Genomic DNA, 22,789 nt, shown 5'->3' with positions numbered 1-22,789 from the left:
GCCGAGGAAATACCAACTGAATCCTACTGGGTGCTGGTAGGCAGTCCCGCCCCAATGATGTATGTGCCCATAGTTAAGGATAATAAACTATGTAAGCCGCTCAGAGACCCCGTGGGAGGGGTTCGAGCAGGGTATAAGCTGAATATATATATATAAAAAATGGAGCAGGTCTGGGCAGAGCTGTGGGTGTGTAGCCGGAAGGATTTATTTAGTTTTATTTATTTATTATTTTCGATTTGTATCCCGCCTTGCCAGGGAACTGGGAGTTCTTGACTGAGGGAGACTTGGAAAGGGAGGTTGGCAGGGAATTGCATGGTGGTGGAGGATTTCAGTTCCATCGGAGCGTGGCCAACAGGGGCCACCATACTTGACTTCCTTAGGCTCCATAAGAATGGACAATGGGGTGGTTGGAGAAGCAGGTGAGAGCCCCTCTCTCCAGGTGAGGCCAAGGAAGGAAGGGAGGTAGCGTCCTGGGCCAGGGGTAGGCAAAACTGTTAGCCTTGTAGTATTACTTCTCCCCCACCACAAGGTTTTGTACCACAAATAATGGGGGGTGGGGGGATGAAAACTGCCCATAAATTGCACATGAGCTCTTCTAAATGTACTTCTGCCAAGACTTCTAGATTGAGCAGAACTTAGCCATGGTACAGTGAACAAAACGTTAATATTTTTATATAAGGTGGAAGGGTGGCAATGAATAGTGAACTTAAAGCACTGCAGTTCTTCTTGTTGTAGGCTTCTAAGCGGGCCAGTAAATTTTGGCCATCCCTGCTGTGTTCTCTAATGGTTCGGCACTGCCGTCAAAAATGCGTTCTATTTTGATCTGAGCAGAAAAGCTTCCTGGATCTGGCGTCTACTCTGTAACGAGTGTTGTGTGGGATTTTTTTTTTTGCCTGGCAGTATAGATAACACATGTAAGGCTTAAAAAATGTTGGGGGCGTCCATAAAGAAACTATTAAACACAGGATCACTTCTGGTAACTGCTATTTTAGTTCTGTAACTTGATGGCTTTGAATGACTTTATTGATGCAACTGGTACATTCCTTGTAGTGAAATGCAAGAATTCTCTAAGGTCCTTTTCTCATTGCTACCTCCTTCCCTCCCCATCCACAAAGACGCAAGAGGGGTTTGGCTGACTTGCTTGTGTTCTAGCTAAGTCAACTTGGTTTCAGATGGTAGTAGGGGTTTTTCTTCCCACAGTAGCCTGATCTGCATTTAATCATATACACGCAGAGGTCATTTCGGGGGGGGGAACGCGGGGGAACGCACTGTGCAGGAGCATAGCTGAAAGATAGCCCTACATACCCACAACATACCCGAAAGATGGTCGTCTAGTCTCCGCTTGAAAACGTCCAGCGAAGGAGCATCCACCACCTCCTGAGGGTCCTCACGCCTCATTCGGTCACTTGTACGGGGAAACTTGTTGGAAAAGGAGTGTATAAAGGGGTAGGGTGGATGCTCTGGGGCCTCCCAAGAAGACCCATACCAGAGCAGTGGCAGCGATTTCTAGCCGCTGTCCACAACGGGAACGTAACAGAATGTAAGGGAAGCCATGTTGGATCAGGCCAATGGCCCGTCTAGTCCAACGCACTGCATCACACAGTGGCCAAAAATACCTGGTGCCACCAGGAGGTCCACCAGTGGGGCCAGAACCCCAGAATCCCTCCCACTGTTGCCCCCTGAAGCATCAAAAGTACAGAGCACCACTGCCCCAAACATAGTGTTGTGGCAAATAGCCACTGATGGACCTCTGCTCCGTATGTTTATCCAACATCACATTCTAAATTGACCAGACTCGAAAGTTTTGCAAAACGGGTGTCTAATTTAGGTGTGACACCAATAACGCATGCATGGGCAAGCAAGACTCATTTGTATGTTTTGCATTAAAGCACAATTGACTTTCTGATTTCAGATTATCTCTTTATGCGAGGTTGGGACATGGCTTGGTGGTGCTGAAAAGGTGTTTTGCCATTGCCGGCTTCTGTATTAGCTACCCTGGACTTCCTTGGTGGTTGATTGACTCTGCTTAGCTTCAGAGATTGTATGAGATTGAACTTGCCTGGACATTTCAGGTTAGGGCCTGGCAAGCTGAAGCTGTGGCTTTCCCCCAAAATTCCCCATGAGGGACTGTTCACTCTCTCCCCTCCCCCAGTTGCTGGGAAATAAAAAATCTTGGCTGCTTCTGTTCCACATGCTATAAAGAGGATGAGCTAGGAAAATGCTAGAGAAATAAGGTGGTACCTGGCCTTCTCCCTGGGTGCCATGTCAGTCTTGGGATGGACTCACTGAAGCTCCTGCCTGCCTTCACACAAGTAATCCTCGTATTTCTGTCTGCACGGTGACTTAATGGGAATGGAAGCTGGCACCCAGTAGCTTGCCAAACCCAAAACATTTGAAGAATCTCCAGATGCGTGCCTTGCAGAGGGGAAAAGAGATTCCAGCCTTGCTGGCGAAGAATTCCAAACAAATAAATTGTGCTTTGGCTTGTAGGGAACTTTGAATAACTTTTGCACAGGGAAGAATCCACTGTTGGTATTTTGTTTAAAAGGATATAGACTTTTGATCCTATAAATAGCCGCCGGTTCATTTGGCTTTATGTTGCATGTGAGCCCTGTGGGTGTGGTTCCGTCTCTGAATTTAGTGGTCGAAGGGACTTAAAATAGGTTGGCGAGGTTCAGTGGATAGATTAGCCGTAGTTGATTAGTTGATGGGGGGGGGGGGTCAGCTTTAACTGGAGCTGCAAGTTAAGGCCACACTTATTTTATTTCTTGAGACTGGCATAGCTTCTAATGTGTTTACTCCAGTGGGGTAGCAAGAGAAATATTAAAGGTTAGAACTGTATTTGTATTGTATCTGGAAACAGAGCTTTAGGGAGGGAAAAACAGTTTACCAAAATTCCTTATTGTTGACCTTTTTTGTTGGTGAGGTGTGAGACAGTGAGCGAACTCGAGGCTCCATGCACGTCTTCTGGTTCTATTCTGGATTATTTCAGTCCACTGAGCCTTGAGGAAGTCGACAGATTGCTTTCAACGGTACGCCCAACCACGTGCAGCCTCGATCTGTGCCCTTCATGGCTCATAAAAGCTGGCCGTGAGGGGTTATGAGATGCCCTCAGGGATATTATCAACAAGTCCTTCGCTGAGGGGCTGTTCCCGTGGGCACTCAAGGAAGCTCTCCTGAAAAAAACCATCTTTGGACCCGGCTGAATTGGCCAACTATCAGCCGGTCTCCAATTTGCCCTATGTGGGCAAATTACTTGAGAGAGCGGTGGCGATTCAGTTGCAGAGCTTTATGGATGACACTTCCATGCTAGACGCATTCCAGTCTGGCTACCGGACGGGTAATGGGACTGAGACGACACTGGTTGCACTCACAGATGACCTCTGGAGGCATCTGGATTGAGGCGGGACGGCGGTGCTGTTGCTGTTAGATCTGTCGGCGGCGTTTGACACCGTCGACCATCAGCTACTGATCCACCGCCTTGCCGACACTGGGATCCAGGGGCTTGCCTTTCAATGGCTTGTCTCCTTTCTCCAAGGTTGTTAGGGGAACAGACATCCCAGAGGTTGTTCTGTCTTATCTGTATAACATCTCATATAAGCTTAAACCAGGACAAGGATTGTAAGCTGGAACAATCCTATTGGTTATTGTATGAATGTAACCAATCAGAAGGCAGAGAAGTGTTCAGGAGGGAACGAATCTAATGGGGTGTTATCTTTGTAATGCCATTGGTCCTTAACTATTCTAGGGCATGGCTACATCAGCCCGGGATAGTTTAAAAGGGAGCTTTCGCTCCACTGTTGCGTGTGTGTTCTCTTACTGTTCCTGTTACTTCAATAAAGCTGATTCACTGTTTGATTACGGGACGGTGTCGAGTTCCATACTTAACAGAGGTACCCACTGGCTTGCGGGGTTCCTCAAGGGGCGGTACTGTCCCCAATGTTGTTTAACATCTACATGCGCCCCCTTGCCCAGATTGCCCGGAGGCATAGGCTTGGGTGCCATCCATATGCCGGTGACACCCAGCTATATCTGCTGTTGGGCGGCCAGTCCGACACTACCCCAGATGACTTTGTGACGTGACGGGCTGGCTTAGACTGAGCCGACTGAAACTGAATCCAACAAAGACGGAGGTCCTGTGCCTGAGTCGGAGCGGATCAGGGGTGGGGATCCCACTCCCGACCTTTGATGGGGCGCCATTGGTTTGGAGTTTGGGAGTGGTCCTGGATGCCGCCTTAACAATGGAGGCCCAGGTGGCAGCCACTGCCAAGGCAGCCTTTTACCATCTGCGGCTGATTAGGCAGTTGGTTCCCTTCCTCGAACTTGACAACCTGGCAGCATTGATCCATGCTATGGTCACCTCAAGATTAGACTACTGCAATGCTCTCTACATGGGGCTGCCCTTGTCTCAGATCCGGAAGCTGCGGCTAGTGTAAAATGTGGCAGCCAGGCTGTTGATGGGTCTCTCTATACGGGACCACTTCCAGCCTGTGCTGAAGGCATTGCACTGGCTGCCAATAGCGTACCGGATCTGCTTCAAGGTGCTGTTTTTGACCGCTAAAGCCCTATATGGTCAGGGACCTGCCTACTTGAGGAACCGTCTTTCCCCACATGTGCCCCAGAGAGCACTAAGGTCAGGAACACAGAATTGCCTGATTCTTCCTGGCCCGAGAGACATCAAGTTGGTGGCCACTAGAGCCAGGGCCTTTTCAGTGACGGTCCCACACTGGTGGAATGAGCTCTCGGATAACATCAGGGCCCCACAGGGCCTGTAAAACGGAGCTCTTCCACCAGGCTTTTGATTAGGGGCCACTGCTGATGAGTGGGCCGCTGGCAAATGTGCCACCGACGAATACGCCACCGGAGTACATCTTGGCCCACTTGCAACACCGACTGATCATTGCCTTTGTTTGCTTATTGTACACCACCATCTTTATATTAGTACTGTTTAGTCGCTTAGGCTTTATTGTATTTTAATGTATTTATTGTTTTAGTGTATCAATGTTGTTAGCTGCCTCGAGCCAGTTCTGTGGCAAGGCGGGATAAAAATGGAAACAAACAAATAAAAATAAAGAATGTGATCTGTGCGTTATATCTTGCATGTAATTGGTGCCCGTTCTCCCTTTGTTAGGGTTTTTATCCTTCATAGAGTGATCCCAGTCAATCAAGGATCACATTTTTTATTTATAATTTTATTAATTTTTAAGATCAAACAAATAAACAAGAAAATATTGTACGTCTTTAGAAATAGTCAGGGGCGAGACGACAACACTCCAAATGAGTTAACAGGCATACAGATACATTGCGATATTAAAGTGTCAAGTTTCAAGTTCCTTAGATTAAAAGTATAAGAAACTTTGATAATACTTATTCTTAGAAGGATCACATTTTGGATGGGATGTCATGACGCTACATTATTAGCTTGGTTTGGCTGTGTGCTGGTGTCTCCAAGGGTAAATAAAACTGATTTGGAAAATGAAAGCAGTTCTTCCTCGACTGGGCACATAGGTTATCCTAGTGCATAAGGAACACAACACCACTGAGGGTAGGAAGTCAACTCAGGACATCTCTGCTTGCGTGAAGACCTATTTAGTTAGGTATTTTCTGGGGGTAAAGCAGGCATTCCTTAGTTGAATACAAGGCAGTAATTCGGTCTTTTCTGGAAAAACCCGCTTGGCCTGGAGACTGATTGCTGGAGGGGAGTTTAATGGATCCTCTAGACCCCCCCTCCCCAATAAATGGGTTCTAGCTCAAATCAAGCCTCAGTTCTCCCTAGAAGCTAAAATGACTAAACTGAACGTGTGTCGTACTTTGGTCATGTTATGAGAAGAGTCACTGCTTTTTAATCATTGTCAGACTCTTAATTGTGATGGTCCTTAGCTTTGCAGTGTGGCATCATCCATATGTTCCCTGGAAGGCCAGATAACGAAACTGAAGCTCAAATACTTTGGCCACCAAATGAGAAGGGAGCACTCCCTGGAGAAGACCCTGATGCTGGTAAAGATGGAAGGTCAAAGAAGACGGGGACGGCAAAGGATGGGACGGTTAGACAGTGTCATCGATGCAACAAACATGAAGTTGAGCAAACTTCAGAGGACGGCGGAAGACTGGAGGGCCTGGCGGGAGCTGGTCCATGGGGTGGCAAAGAGTCGGACTCAACTGTGCGACTGAACAACAACAACAAGAAAAATTACACAGAAGTGTCATGCCCTGTCCTCATGAACTTTTTTGTGATGGTCCTTAGCTTTGCAGTGTGGCATCATCCATATGTTCCCTGGAAGACCAGATAATGAAACTGAAGCTCAAATACTTTGGCCACCACATGAGAAGGGAGCACTCCCTGGAGAAGACCCTGATGCTGGGAAAGATGGAAGGTCAAAGAAGACGGGGACGGCAAAGGATGGGACGGTTAGACAGTGTCATCGATGCAACAAACATGAAGTTGAGCAAACGTCAGAGGACGGCGGAAAACAGGAGGGCCTGTCAAGATCATGGAGAGTCGGACTTGACTGTGCGACTGAACAACATCATCATCCATATGGTGCTAGCCGGGTATGTCTTTCCTTCATAATCCAGAAGAAGCTGCTGTTTATGTTCCTGAGTTAGCACATTAGATGTCATGGTCAGCTTGTCTGAGAAACAGTGGTGGGTGGTGAAACTGCCCAAACTGAGGCTATCGTACTTTGGTTACATTATGAGAAGGTAAAACTCACTGGAAAGGACAATAATCCTAGGAAACACTGAAGGCAGCAGGAAAAGATGAAGACCCAGCATCATATATGGATAAGCTCAGTCCAGGAAGCCATGAGGGCCCTCAGTCCCCAAGACCTGAGCAAAGCTGTTGACGACAGGACATTTTGGAGATCATTAATTTATTAGGTCGCCATAAGTCGGAAGTGACTTCACAGCACTTAATACACACAAAACCAATAGTCTGGAGTTGTTGTTCAGTCGCACAGTCGAGTCCGACTCTTTGTGACCCCATGGACCAGCTCCCGCCAGGCCCTCCTGTCTTCCGCCGTCCTCTGAAGTTTGCTCAACTTCATGTTCGTTGCATCGATAACACTGTCTAACCATCTCATCCTTTGCCGTCCCCGTCGTCTTTGACCTTCAATCTTTCCCAGCATCAGGGAGCAGTAGCTCTCCAGGGTCTCGGGCAGAAATCTTTCACATCACCAAGTGCCCGACTGTTTTGACAGGAGCTGCCGGGGACCGAACCTGGGACCTTCTGCATGCAAAGCAAGGGACTCTTCAATTGAGCCACAACCCCCTCCCCTCCCCTAATGGTGAAGCAAAGTTGAAATCCAGTATCTCAGATGGGAGGGGGTTGAAGTAACTTGATGGTGCTCTTTGGAAAGTGAATCATTCTGCCTGAACCTGCATTTCTTCACCTGATCTCTGTAACGGAGTGCTAACTTGCATACACATCAATGTGTTCTCTGTGTTCATGTTTTCAAGGTAATTACCAACCACTGACCCAGCTCCTTCCAAAGAATAAAATAGAACTATGCAATGGTCCAAGCTCTCAGAGCTTTGTGCAGATGCAATAGCTATATTTGCTGTTCAGTCGCACAGTCGAGTCCGACTCTTCGTGACCCCATGGACCAGATCACACCAGGCCTTCCTGTCTTCCGCCGTCCTCTGAATAGCTATATAAGTCAATGCAAAACAACAAAAATCGGAAGGAACGTTATTGAATGTTTGAAGGTGTTTTCACTTTAAAACCAATATTTAAGTGCCAACCGCTTTCCTGTGTTGGCAGACTCTAGTTAGTTCTTCCTGGGCAACTGGATATAACATTGGTCCCTGCCACACGGAGGGGAAAGGACGGGCAAAGGGCGGCTTTTTAAAGCCACACCTAAAGAAACACGCCGCGGCGGGATCACATTGATCCCCTGAGCCGCGGTGCATTCCCTCCCCGGCACGATCAGATGCCGGGGGAAGCGACGGAGGGGAATGGGAGCCGGGGATGCGCCGGCAGAAGAACGGGCTGGTGATCCCACGGCCAGCCTTGATGCGGCCGTCCTGGAAGAACCACCTCGGTAGGTGGTTTAGTTTTGCTGCGTCTTTTCGGGGGAAGGGCTGGATCGGGGACGGGTGCGCAACGCTGCCCAGATGTTGCAGTGGGATCGCGCCCATTTGCTGCGGCCCCGATCCATCCCTCTCCCGGCGCAAAACCATTTGTGTGACTGGGGCCCTTGTATGCCTGTCTTCCTTATCTTGGGAACTAAAAGGGTAAACAGGCTTCTTTTTTCAGCTATAAAAAAGGGAAGGAGCGTGGTTATGGGCTCTGGGTTCAGATGTAACCAGGCGAGTATCTTATACTGTCATGATTCTTAACGGTGGCAATGTAGCTTCTCTTATGAGGCAAGCACAATATCTTGGCTTCTTGCAACAGGGGAAAAAAGGATGATTGTTTTCCCCAATAGCTGATGCAATTCTTACCATCTGTTTAGATATGACAAATTGATGTTTAGCAAAATGAAGCAACTCTATAACGGCTGCCATTGCCAAGAATGGACTGTTGGTATGCTCAGTTTTAGTACTGGGTGGCTTCCTGTACAAGGAATAATATTTAGATTTTTAACTCGTCGTTCTCCATGTTGCTGCTGTTTCTTTAATGCTTGCTATTGGGTGTGTCGCAGTACCTCTCTCTTATTTTGTGTGGTTAGGTGTGATGTAGTTTATTTTATTTATTTATTTATTTTTCACATTTATATCCCGCCCTCCCCAGGTGGGCTCAGGGCAGCTAACAAGGGCAGGACACAGCCATGCCAGAATAAAAACATATAAAAACATAATAAACATTCAACATTAAAACCACTGTGCTCAATTCGTAACTGATGTCCTAAGTCCAAAATGGTAACTCCACAGTTACAGATGGTGCTCCCAAAAAGTACGTGTCCAGTGACGATGGTCGAAGCTCTTCTACAATTTCCAACGTCTTCCTTGGGCCTCGTTGGTGCATCCTTTGAGATACGTTAACGGTGGTGGTATAATGGGGCGGCGGCTCCTACTCAAAGGCCTGGCGGAAGAGCTCCGTCTTGCAGGCCCTGCGGAACTGCGTAATAATTTCTTCTTGTTTCTTTCTGTCACTCAAAGTATCTATTGCTGCCACCAGGAATTTAATTCCAGTGTATAATTAACCTTTCTCACAGTATTGTGCCCAAGCTCTAAGACTGTTTCGTTGGACTATGTGGTTCTGAGGATAAGACTCTGGGTTAACAATAAACAAGATAAAACTTTATTGGTAAAAGACGTGTATTGGTTACAAGATGTTTTGTGAAGTTGCTTAGTAGAATCTTTCCCTTTTACTGAGGTCTCTGTTAGCTTTCCCCCCCACACTCTTAAAATACTCTGACTATATTAGATCTTTCCTAATATGCCCCCTTAAGTATATTTACTTTCTCCTTTAGAATCTTAATGCCTTTCACAGCGCTTCTATATGATTCTAGTGAGAAAGACTGCTTCTCAGACTCTGTGTAGATTGACCACAACTGACGGCTGCTGACTGCTGACTTTCAACTGAACTCTTTGCCTTCTCTCTCCCCCCCATAACCCCACCCACACACACTCTCACCAACCAATCACCTCACTCATTCATCTCCCTCTTTCACACACCCCCCCCCGTTCTTCTAACACTTACCAACCATTTAAAGAAACACACGCATATAACTTGAAATCATTACAGGGTGACCCAGCAGGTGATGGTTTCTTGTAACTTCCTTGTGTGTGTAAAGTGCCGTCAAGTCACAGCTGATGTATGGTGACCCCATTGGGTTTCCAAGGCAGACGAACAGAGGTGGTTTGCCATTGCCTGCGTGTAGCAGCCCTGGACGTCCTCGGTGGTTTCCCATCCCAAGTACTAAGCCGGGCTGACCCTGCTTGGCTTCCGAGAGCTAACAGGACTGGGCCATCCAGGTGAAGGCTGTAACTTCACGACAAGCGGAATTCAATCCCAAACTTCACCCCGTGGATGATGCATATTTCGAAATGTACTCTTCCTGGTGCAGTTCTTGCTGTCTTACTCGCTTCAGCCCACGATGTCTGGCTTCCTGGCAGTCGGATAGACCTGGGTGTCATACAGTCTCTAAGCATGCCAGGAGCCTCCACACGTGAGCTCAAGCCTTTCGGCGTGTCTGAACCAGCACGGAAGCAACTCTCTCATTTGAAGATCTGTATGCCGTCTCTCCATGGATTTTGCTCAAGACAACTCTTGAGGTTAAAAGAAACTCCATAAGAATCGGCAAAGTTAAATAAGCCAAAAGTATAAAACAATAGGGAGTAGACAGAAATTATAGCTGTGAAACAGCCCTTGATGCTGGCTATAAAAACTGTCCCCAAAAGACGAAGGCGTTCAGTTAAAAGCAATCACAGCAGCAAAGGTGCGGGTAAAAGTTCTCTGTTGTGGTCCCCACCTTATAGAATGGCCTGCCTTATGAGGTCAGGAGCGCTCCTACGACTGTCTTGGCATTCCACAAGCTATACAACACTGAATTATTCAGGAGGGTGGTCTTAACACAGGTTCATAGGGCTACACTGGAGCACCATCCCTATGAAGATAGCCCGAAGAGCCTGGGACTTTTCAGTTCAGAGAAGAGATGACTAAAGGGGGGACATGATAGCGGTTTATACAATTACGCATGGGGTGGGGAGAGTTGACAAAGGGGATTTTTCCTCGTTCTCTCAAAATGCTAGAACTTGAGGGCATCCAGTGAAGCCGATGGGCAGTAGGTTAAGGATGGACAAAAGGAAATGTGGGATTCGCTGCCAGAGGATGTCATGAAGTGCGATTAGACAAATGGGTACCCACTCCTTAGGAGTGGGGGGGCATCCTACCTCCAGTACTGGAGGGCAGCGGCGGCTGCGAACAACGAGCGAGCCGGCAGAAAAAGAACATGGCGACGGATCGGCGGCAAAAACAGCAGGAAACTCGTGGAGGCGTGGTCTGGGCCGCGTGGAGGCGTGGTGACGCAAGCGCGGTCGGAGCCTGCGGGACAGAGACCAGTGCGACTCATCGCGCAGCCGCGTGCCACGGAGGGCCATCCCAGAGGAGCCAAGCCGAAGAGAACAGACCTCCGCCGGAAAAAAAGACACTACCGCTTGGTTCCAGCAAGACCCGCCTCAGAAAGAAAAAAGATCTACGCTGCTTAAGGTGCCTGGTAAGGCATACATCTCCCCTGAATATATGTGGCCCTAGTTAGATGATTAAATATATGTGTAAACCGCTCTGAGCCTTCGGGAAGGAGCGGTGTAGAAATGTGATGAAATAAATAAATGATGGGCACAGGGAGAAACCGCTTTCAAAGGGGATTAGATAGATCCATGGAGGATAACTCTATCGGTGGCAACTAGCTGTGGTGACTGAGGGGAACCTCCACGTTCAGAGGCACTGATCCTGTGAATGCCAGAGCCAAGAGGCAGCATCAAGGGAAGGCCTCTATGCCCTGTTGTTGGCCGCCCAGAGGAACTGGTTGGCCACTGTGTGCTGGACTAGATGGACCACTGGCCTGATCCAGCAGGGCTCTTCTGATCAGTGTTCCCTCTAAGCTGAGTTAGTGTGAGCCGACTCAGTTTTTTAGCCTCTGGCTCACACATTTTTGGCTCAGCTCAGGAAGGAGGGCTCCAGAGAAAACTAATTTATGCAGTAGCCAAATAACTTGCTCACAATTCTAATGCCAGTAGCTCACAAAGTGGAATGTTTGCTCACAGGACTCCACAGCTTAGAGGGAACATTGCTTCTGATGTGGACTCTAACGTAAAGAAATACTTAGCACCCCTTCAGATACCCTTCGACGTGGTCAACTTATTTATAACAGGGGTTTTATTTTGACTTGAATTTAGGGCTGGCAACCTTTGGCTTCTCTGGGAGCAAAATGGTGGTTAAACCCCGATAAAACCAGTTCTCAGTGTTCTCCTTTTTAAAATCTCCCTCCCATACACCAGCATGTACATGACACTGCCTTTCAATGAATCAGTATGCTGGTATTTTGAAGTCCGCGTTGTCTGTTCTGGCTGGCAGCCGCTCTCCAGGGTCTCTGGCTGGGATCTTCCGCGTTGCCTCAGCCTCTTCTTTTAACTGGAGATTCTGGGAATTGAACCTGGGATCTCCTGCCTGCCAAGCAGATGCTCTGTCTTTGAGCCATAGCCTTCCGTGTGTCACAAGACCTTTTGCTGACGACTAGCTGAGATGGATAGGAAGAGGAGATCTCCGTGCGAGGCCCTGACAGATTTATTTCCTGAATATTTATCCCAGCCAGCAGTTCTGGAGGTAGAAGTTTACACCTGTGTCTTCGCCTGAAGTCAACAGCTCAGGCACGAGAATAAGGGCGGAGGTTTGCCAAGGCTCTGCTGCGTGACTGCCTGCCTCTTGGTTCCCACGGAAGAAAATGCCGAGAGCAGGGCTTGGGTGAGGAGAGCGGTCCCCAGAGCCTCTTCCTGCCTTACATCTTTTCCCTGGTTCAGTGGCTAATGCAACAGGATCCTTGGAAGGGACTTCCACAACTGGCCATAGGCGCAAGGCCAGCTCCAGGTTTTGGAGGGGCCCTGGGCGGAGAGTAAACTCCCCCCCCCCCTGTGCCCCACCAGGAACCACGCTCACAGGCCCCCTGCACGGCCTTTCCTCACCAGCGCTGGGTGGTGTGTGGGGCTGGGAGTGCTGCTAGGAGCATGGCTTCTGTCAAACAAATACCTTTATTGGCATAAAATATTAAACAGTTGCCATCCTATAAAATTTGTGAAAAATAGATAACTTCTAGAAACATTACAAAGGTATGTCTATTTGTATGAGCTTAAAATTATAGTAAGATAAAAATTTCCCAACCGCAAAACCTTGAATTACATTATACTAACTCATTGAACTCAATTAGAATGATCAGGGACATTTTTCTGTTTTATAAGACCATAAAAGAACTTGGCAGTCAATTCAATAATCTCCGAATCTCGAGAAGTAAGGAGGTAGTGTAGCTTGCTTCCGTCTGGTTGGCATGCTACCTTGCTAAGGGGGACTTCCAGGAATTTCGCTCGAATGTCGTTTAGCAAATTACAACGTAGAACTACATGCTCAACTGTTTCTATTTCTCTCTTATTGCATCCGCAATATCTAATTGCATAAGGGATTTTCTTATATCTCCCCTCAAGAATAGCAGAGGGGAGAACATTAAATCGTGCTAGCATATAAGCTCTGCACAATTGCGGTGATATCAGGGAGAAAAAATATTGTGGGCATGGCTTCTGTCACCTGCACATTCTTCTGTGACGGTGCCAGGAGCACAGGAGGTGGACCACTTGCAAGGGAGGACGTGGGGAAAAGAGTTTGCAGGCTGGTGGAAGAGGAGACGTGGGAGTGGAGGCCTGGTGGCCGTGGGCCTTGGCAGATGCCCCCCCCTCAGGGTGTGCTGACACTGGCCCTGCATGGACTTTGCCTGCTTTGGCCTTTCCCTTTGTCTCTCCCCCCACCCCCAGTTCCCGTGTTCATACATTGCCATGCAAAGCCTCATCTCTGTCCGTGCCTTTCCCAGGTCTTGCCGGGCGCTGCGTTGTTCTCGCAATGGCTTTGAGGCATGGTGAGCTCACGGTGTTTATCGGTTAAGTCTCTGCAAGGTTCTGAGGCGAGGTGATGCTGTGGGGTACTTGGCTGCTGGATCCTCCTTCGGACGTTTCCGGAAGCCTGAGACGTGTGTGTGTGGTTTAAAATGTCTGATTTGTTAGTTCTGAGGAAAAGCCAGAGGGTTTAGTCACCTGGATCCGGTGGTGGTTTCCAGAGAGTGCGTGCCTTCAGCTTTTCTACACCTCCTGAGTAGGCAGATCTTGAAGCCCCACTTTTCCTTCACCATGGACAGAATGCCCATCAGTTCTATGTGCTTTCTATAAAGGCCATCTTCCGACACTGTGGCCTCACCGCTTCAGTTCGTGCCTGGAAGTCATGGCGACCTCTGGCGACTCCTACTGGGGCAAGGAGGACGTTGGGAGAAGCGGCTTGGTAGCCTGCCTCTGGTCTCCCGGCCCCGGTATTCTCTGAAGGTCTCCCGCCCAAATACTTGCCAGGGTCGGCTCTGCTTCGCTTTCGAGATCAGTCTTGGCTGGGCTATCCGGGTCAAGGCTGTCAGTGGGAGAGTTCTGTCCAGCTTTCAGTCTGTGGTTGCTGCATTCTTCATGTGATGAAACACGCATGTGTGGACTAGGGTTGCCAAGTCGTACCTTCATCTGGAGCAGGGGACTCCCGGTTTGCTCCCGGAGCGCGCGTGCGCCTCATCCACGTCACCAGGAAGTGACACGACCACGCCGGGCACGCTGGGGGCGGGGCCGCGACCATCTGAGGGTGATGTGCACGTTGCGTACTTTGAGGGTGGGGTTCCCCCCGGGGCCCGATCCGCCGGTGGCGGGGAACGGGCCTCTGGGGCGGGGGTTTCCCCGCCCCCCGGGGGGACTTAGCAAGCCTAGTGTGGACTGTTTCTTAGTATTTTGGCAAGGCAAGGGTTTGGGTCTGGTTTGAAACAGGGTGGCAGAAATTTTGCACGCAGAATTTTAGTTGCCACAGCGGCCTTAAAGAAGCAAGTTTGGCGTCATCTTTTCAAAAATATTTTAGCGTATTAAGTACTGGAGGAAATACAAGCCATGAGACTAACCAGGGAGGCAAATTGTATCTTTCCTATCCTCCACTTCCTCTCTATTTCTCCTCTTTATCTTCTAGACACTGCTGTCCCTGCTTTGCCCGACAACCTGTCCTGCTGGAGTTGTCTAGGCCCAGTCACCAGTTCCTTAGTTGCTAGGCAACCCCACAGTGCTGACTGATTTTGCAAGATCTCGGTAACGTTGCTAGGCAACCCCACAGTGCTGACTGATTTTGCAAGATCTCAGTAACAGGAGTCACTGTGAGAGGGGAGGGGGATTTTAATCTCTCCCCATACTACTTTCTTGATGTTTGGGATTTTTCTGCAGATTTTGAGTGTAGAAAAATCCCTCCCTGTCTGTACGTAGCCGCACTTAGCGGATTTTTAAAATCTGCATTCTGAGGCTGTGTTCAGAACTAGAGACAGGAAACCTGTTTAATGGGTTGGGGGGCACAAAGGTAAGGGGTTGTGTACAAGAACATACATGTTGTTTCCTTGTGCTTAGCACCCCTTCCTGAATGATGGTTTGGATAAAAAAAGAAATGATCTTGTCTGAAGCAATCACCACCTGGTTTTAATGATGACAGTTTTTGGTTTTATGAGGGCTAGATTAAACTCTGGCTAAAACAGATAAGCCTTGAAGCACCTTGTGAGGGAATAGCTGTACAAAGTACATCACACTCAAGGATAGGGTTCCCTGCCCCCACAAATAGCTTTACCATAGAGTTTCTGGTGATTCCCAGAGAGGCATGATGTCACTGCTTGGTTTTCTCCTAAGGTGACATCACACGTCCACAGTCTTTCATTGGTTGCCTGCCTGGGCCTGGCAACCCCACTTAAGGAAAGGGGTGCCAACTCTGGCTTGGGAAATTCCTACGGATTTGGGGACAGCGTCTGGGAATGACGGAATTTAGATGAGAATTCAGGGAGGACATGGAAGCACAGTATCTACCTTTCACGGCTGCCATTTTGTCCATGGGAACTGCAGTCCGGAGATCGCTTATAATTCTGGGAGAACACCAGACCGCACCTGGAGCTAAACATCACTCTTCCTTTACAACAAACGAAACACTTCCCGCCCTCCCCTAGAGTCCTGTGCTACCTCGTCCAAGTATGCCTAATTTCCTTCCTTCATCCCTACTTTGCAGAACACTTCCTTCCTGTGTGATGCTCAGTGTATTCTATAATTAATCTGTATAACAAGAAAACCATGGTAAATGACATATAATCAAATGCTGAATATACATTAGCATCTTTTCAGGCATATCGAATGATTACACATGATTTTTGTTGTTGTTGTTCAGTCGCACAGTCGAGTCCGACTCTTTGCGACCCCATGGACAAGATCACGCCAGGCCCTCCTGCCTTCCGCCGTCCTCTGAAGTTTGCTCAGTTTCATGTTCGTTGCATCGATGACACTGTCTAACCATCTCATCCGTTGCCGTCCCCGTCTTCTTTGACCTTCAATCTTTCCCAGCATCAGGGTCTTCTCCAGGGAGTGCTCCCTTCTCATTGGGTGGCCAAAGTATTTGAGCTTCAGTTGCATCGTATTATTACAGCAGGGCCATGGTCCAAGTTGTGTGCAGTTCACGCTGCTGGAGTCACCTAGCGCTGATTCTTTTCCTACTTGGGTGGGAACTGTGGACGGCATTTTGCTCAGCTGGCAGAAGCTCTCTCACGCCAATATGTCATACTCTGTTTTATCAGTATTATAGCAGTACTTATATGTAAAAGTATCACTTGTTGCTAATATGTATGACATGGGCCACCACAGGAATGTGTAGTTTTTCCTTGGGGGTACAAGATTAGGCATTTAAGTCATAGAGGCTAAGAAGCTGAGCTGCAGACTGGAAGGTCTGTAGTTTGACAGTTCGAGACCTGAGTGCCGCGTGATGTAGTGAGCCGCTGTCTCTGGCCCCAACTCCTGCCAACCTTGCAGTTCGAAAACAAGAAATTGCAAGTAGATAAATAGGTACTGATTTGGTGGGAAGGTAATAGCGTTCCGTGTGCCTCGGTGTTTAATCATGCCAGCTACATGACCATGAAAAAGTCCTCGGACAGCGCTGGCTCTTTGGCTTGGAAACGGAGATGAGCACTGCCCCCTAGAGTCAGATTCGACTGCCTTTCGAGCAAGGGAAAACTTTACCTTATGTTGATGGGACAGGCAGAGCATCAAAGTGAGCCAATGAGAGCAGTGACAGAGAAAGACTATGCCCAGAGTTCTGTTTTGAGGGTTGAGAGTTATAGATTGGAAGCTGTGTGTGAAGGGAAGGGTTACTTTAGCAGGAGTGTGAATTAAAGAACTATGGAGACATCAGATTCCTTGCCTGACAATACTGAGGTGTTTTAGTGTTGCTAGCCCCCCCCCACACTCCTGTAGAGGTGACGTCCCCGCTGGCAGGGGGACATACCAGGAGAAAGGAGAAGACCTAGGCCTCATTGCCAGCATCATACAGGAAGGGGCGTCATTATGTCCAGGTGACATTCTGGTATTTGGGCAAAATCTCTATGGTAGAAGCTGGTTTTACCGTAGAGTTCTTTCCCACACGCCAGAGTGTCACCTGGACATAGCTGGTGTGATGACATCACTTCCTGTGTGACACTGGAAACAAGGCCTAGGCCTTTTTCCTTGTAAGTCCCACCATCCCCCATAGGTTGCCAGGAAGGACCTGGCAACCTTAAGGTGTTCACAAGTAGGGTTGTCAGCTCAACACAGGCAACCAGAGGGAGCCTTTGGGGGGCAAGGAGGAATGCGACTCGATGACATAAGGCATCATGTTACTTCGGATCTGAGATCACATCATGAAGCCTCACATCGCGTGAAGTTGCTCCCCATCCCCACCCCCACCCTTTGCTCCCACTGGAGTGGAGAGGCCCAGAAGGGCCTGGAGCTTGGTGGCGGGAGCTTAGGGACAGCTTGGTGTAGGGGTTATGAGCGCGGATTCTAATGTGAGAGAACCGGGTTTGATTCTCCACTGCTCCACATGCAGTTGCTGGTGTGACCTTGGGTCAGTCGCAGTTCTCTCAGAGCTGTTCTTTCAAGGGCAGTTCTCTCAGGGATCTCTCAGCCCCGCCTACCTCACCAGGTGTCTGTTGTGGGGAAGGGAAGGGAAAGGAGCAGAGGTCATTTCGGGGGGATCACGGGGGATTGCAGTTCCCCCGGGTGAGGTACGGGGGGCAGGGCACATGACGAAGCCCCGCCCCCCGCTTCCGGCCCCCCCGCTTCCGGCCCTCCTTCAGCCAGGAGGAGGCAGGAGCAGAGGGAGGGTAAGTTGCTTCCTCCCTGCCTCTCCCCACCCCTGCCTGCCTGGGGCCAGGGAGGGCCTTTGCGGGGCTTCCTTGCACTCCTGCCGGCCTTGCAGGTCCACCGCCGGGCCCCTCATGGGGCTCAGCAGTGGAGCTGCAAGGCCGCCGGCGGCGGCCGGGACCGTTGGAGGCGGGGTGTGTGGCCTTATGACACACTTCCGGTGATGTCAGGGGCTGTGGCCTTATGACACACTTTCGGTGATGTCAGGGGGTGTGGCATATGCTAATGAGTTATGCTAATGAGTTCCCCTAGCTCTTTTTCTACGAAACAACCCCTGGAAAGGAGATTGTAAGCCACTCTGAGACACCTTCGGGTAGTGTAAATCCAGTTAGTATAAATCCAGTCTCTTCCTTCTCCGCCGCCTCCTCTTCCCCAACAGGATGGCAACCCTGTTTAAAGGAGGCCAGCAGCACTTGATGCGTGTAACCAAGGTGTAGCAGAGTGCTTTGTTATGTTATAAACCTGTCTGAGAAAAGATGTTTCCTTAGGCAATGTACTCTGAAGCCCTCAGTTTTGTGTTTCTTGTTCACTTTTAAAAGCAGGCCACCTCCTTATTGTCGGTTTACCTCTTTTATCCCTCAGTTATCAATCTAAGCCTGGGTGGGTTTATCCCCGGGCCCAGATCTCACCCCCTCAAAGTTTTTCAAAATCCCTGCTAGGAGTCCTGGTGTGTGCAGGGTGGGCAGGAAATTGTGTGATGGTAGAAAAATCCTGTGGGTGGTGTAAATCCTCCAGGAAATTGGTCACAGTCATGTGGTTCAAAGATCTTCTGGGGGTAAATTTATACATTTAAGGTACATATAAGGCTTTAGAGGCCCGAGTGACCTCTCGCCATTAGACCTGAGGAACATTTCAGTTCAGAGCCGTGCCAGAGAAACTGAAGTGTGTATTCTTCTGTGCCATACTAAAAAGCTCAGAAATTGATTCCCCCCCCCCCGAGAGAAACGAGCTTGCTCCTTAGAATTGCTCCATCTCCCTGGTAAATCTGTGTAGCGAGATTTTTAAAAAATGCTGGTAGCTAATGAATGCCATGTGATGTGCTGTGTACTGCCTTATAGTCCCGTGTACATGGTGTGTGCCCAATAAAGTATTTCCACTGTTAAACTGGTGCTCCCCCCTCCCCATATGCATGCGCTCCTTGTAAAGTGACAGAGACGCTTGGATGAGGTGGGTCAGGCAGTGCATCCAGGTTTATTCCTTGGACCATAAAATAGCCAAGAGAGCAAAGGAACCTCCAAGAAATCAAGGGGGGGGAGAGAGTTAAATTTGGAAACACTTGCTTTTTCATACAGCAGTTGGTGTGCCCCAGCCTCCGAATCCCAGAGCCAGAAGACAACATCGGGGGAAGGCCTCAGCCTCCATGCCCTGTTGTTGGCCGTCCAGATGAACTGGTTGGCCATTGTGTGAGACCGGATGCTGGTCTAGATGGACCGTTGGTCTGATGCAGCAGGTCTCTTCTTATGCTCTGTGTGTATGCAGGTGTGCCACTAAAAAGTTTTGAGGGGTAGTAATTTTGGTTGACTTTAACAAGGCTTGTGTACCCAATAAAAGGGGCTTCTGCGAACTTGAATGGTGCTAACCCATCTGCTGGCTTTCCAGTACTACAGTAAGACCTACATGACAGTGCAAGCGTTGTTCTTTCTCCCTATTTCTTTGTTCCTTGTTCATCAGATCGTCTGCTGGGCTAACAGTTGTTGAAATGCCTCCCGTATGTTTTTTGTCCTCCTTCTCACGGTTCTTTGTTGTTTGTTTCTTTACACTGTAGGTGCTGAAGAGCCGTAGATGCCATTTTGAAGAAACCTTGAAGGCGCAAATGGCTTTAGCTGGCTGCCCAGACTCCTTCTTGCACCATCCTTACCGGATAGTAAGTGGTGACCAAATATTTTTTTAAACCATGTGTCATTTTTGCTACGGTCGTAGGGTTGGATCTGTTCACTTGGAGGAGTCCTTGGTTGCTAATCTGGGCAGTGCGTTAGAGTTTCCACAAATGGAGTTAATGCACAGAGTTAATAATACTTCATAGTTGATGCTGGTTGTTCCTCTGTCGTTCCTATAGTTTCCAGTGTAAATGTAGGTTAGATGTGTGTGAAGCTCATAACAGATTAAAAGTCTGAGCTGTGAACCAAAAAATCCTTAGTTCCTGTCATAAGGAGGGGTTTCACTAGGTGACATCCAGTTATTCAGGATGGCAATTCCAGAGGTGTAGCCATGTTAAGTTATTGTGGCCCAAATAAACAGAAATCTTCTGACACCTTAAAACCTGGTGGAATTTTATTCCAGTACAAGCTTTTGTGGGCTAGAGCTTGCTTGTTCCAATCCTCTGAATTCAAATCCAGAAAAATATAGAGACTTTAACTAGTTAAACTAGTTAACACCTAAAATGGTTGAGGGACTCCCAGGGTTTACCAAGGTATTTAATCTTTATAGCTGAGATGGTCCCAGTCCAACCCAGGGAGTGAGATAGTGTGAAACCTCTTAATGAATTCCAATTGAGTAGCTTCACACTGGAGTAGCCCTTTGAAGTTGTTTTGTTGAAGGATGGTGATTGTGAAGTATGCAGCAAACGATCTTGGGAGATTGAAATTTTCTCTCACTGAATGCACGAAGCTGCTTTATACTGAACCAGATCCTTGGTCCGCCAAGGTCCGTATTGTCTACCCAGAGTATTGCCTACTCAGCGGTTCTCCAGGTTCTCAGGCAGAGGTCTTTCTCATCACCTACTGCCTGATCCTTTTAGATGGAGATGCCAGGGATTGAACTAGGGACCTTCTGCATGCCAAGCAGATGCTCTACCAATGAACTCTGGCTCCTCCTCTCCCTGTCTCTGAATATCATTATTTTTAATGTCTGATGTATTGGCTTAGACTGACCCATTCGTCCCGTGTAGAGAGCAGAAGGGTGTTGACATATGATGGCAGCATATATCATATTAGATGATGAGCTAGTGACTGAGTCTAAGATGGTATTGCTGATGTTCTTGGGTCCTATGATAACTACTATGCTTACCTGAAAAGAAGATGGCCGTGAATATGACAATTCCCCTCCCCTCAAACAAAAATCAAAAAAGCTTCAAAGGGTATTGTTAATGTACAAAAAACATTGTATGCAAATTTAAGATGCCCCCTCCCTTCTTTACTTTTTGGGACATGTGGAGGAAAGTATGCTTTCAGGGAAATAGGGTAATACAAGAGGGGGACCCGCGATACTCGCGGGGGGGGGAGAAGAGCTCCCGCCCAGCTCCGAGGCGGAGGCGGCAGCGGAGAGGCCAGTCCTTTCCCCCCCCTTTGCTGGGCTCGGCGGCGGCGAGGCCGGTCCTCCCCGCCCGCCCGCCCTTCTCCGAGGAGGAGGCGGCTGCGCGGCGGCGAAGCCAGCTATAGAGTGTTCCCTGCGCATGCGCAGGGGACACTCTGTCACTTTCGGGGGGATTTAAACATCCCCCCGAATTTTTTTTCAACTTTTAGCATTTTTGTGCACACGTGGGGACTGCCCCACGTGTGCACACACCTCTCCCTGCCCCCCAGCTGCCCCCGGAGCGCGGATTTAGATATCCGCACTCACGGGGGCAACTTCGCTATTAGTATAAGGATTGCCTAGATGTATACGTGGACGTAGTTGGCATCCTGGTTAGCTGCAGGACATACATGTAGAAATATGAAGCTACTTTATACTGAATCAGGCCATTGGCTCATTAAGACCACTATTGTCTGCTCAGACTGGCAGTGGGTCTCCAGGTCTCAGGGCCAGGTCTGTCACATCACCTACCGCCTTTCAGCTGGCGATGCCAGGAATTGAGACTGGGATTTTCTGCATGCAAAGCCAATGCATGTTTCTGTTAGCTGGCCCTTCTTTTCAGTTAAGGTTGTTAGTCTTTGAAGTCCTTGATTTTGTTGTTTGATTTTTGAATAAGTAGTTGTCTCTCAACCCCAGCCTGTGACTTGAGGCTGGTTGGACAGTCCTTTTTTTGCAGGGCTGTTCTAAAGGTGATCGAGGTGGTTGCATGGAGTCATTTGCACCGGGATTTGCTCTTAGTTGTCTTGTGTTGACCTTTTGCAACCTTCTTGGTGTGCCATGTGCTCTCAAATGAGAGCCCATTTCACGCCTACACAGTTTATGACCTAGTAAGCCAGTTTTTTGAGACCTCCTCTTCTAGCTGAAACAGTAAAAACAGGAGTTGGCCAAGGGGGGCAAGGGGACGTGTTTCCAAACCAAAGCAGATAAGCGGCCTCAAAGTCATGCCCTGCATTTACATCTCCCCCCCTTCTTACCATCTCTCATGTGTGTAAACATCCAGTATTAGAGAGTTCTGAAGAACTCAAAAGCTTGTACACTATATTTTGTGTCATAATTGGTTGACTTTAATAAAGGGTACGTGGAACCAGTGTGGTGTAGTGGCTAGAGCATTGGACGAGGATCGGGGAGACTCTGTTTGGCATGCAGAAGGTCCCAGGTTAAATCCCCGGCACCTTCAGCTAAAAGGACCAGGCAGTTGGTGATGTGAGAGACCTCTGCCTGAGAACCTGGAGAGCCGCTGCCAGCCTGAGTAGACAACACTGACTGTGATGGACCAATGGTGTGATCTCTCCTTATATATAATTGAATAGTGGGTGCCAAAGTTCTAAAATGCACTCCTTTAGTGTATGGACGCTTGAACTGTCAGTCAGAAGACGCTGGCTGGGTTGACTGGCTGCTTTGTGCAGTCCCGCCCAGCATTTCAAGGTCTTTTGCATATGGAAGCTGATTGGACTTCGCTGCATTCCACACCTCAAACTCACCCCCCTCCCCGCAAGGCAGTTGGAATGTCAGTTGCACATGGAACCTTCAAGGTCTTTTGCATATGGAAGCTGGACTTCACTCCATTCCACACCTCATA

The 22,789-nt window shown here is 48.6% G+C and overlaps 1 protein-coding gene across 1 annotated transcript in view; it reads left to right on the top strand.

The window, feature by feature from the left end:
* Nucleotides 1-22,789, top strand: part of GRB10 (growth factor receptor bound protein 10) — a 202,510-nt gene that overhangs the window by 25,164 nt on the left and 154,557 nt on the right. The window contains exon 2 of the mRNA XM_015424873.1: nucleotides 19,685-19,783. Coding sequence (XP_015280359.1) covers nucleotides 19,733-19,783 — 51 coding nt within the window. The 5' untranslated portion in view covers nucleotides 19,685-19,732. The remainder of the gene's footprint in view (nucleotides 1-19,684; nucleotides 19,784-22,789) is intronic.

This window comes from Gekko japonicus, unplaced genomic scaffold (assembly GCF_001447785.1).
Source record: "Gekko japonicus isolate JY-2015 unplaced genomic scaffold, Gekko_japonicus_V1.1 scaffold1220, whole genome shotgun sequence".
NCBI lineage: Eukaryota > Metazoa > Chordata > Lepidosauria > Squamata > Gekkonidae > Gekko > Gekko japonicus.
Note: the sequence above shows the minus strand (reverse complement) of the source record. Positions and strands in the feature narration are given on the sequence as shown.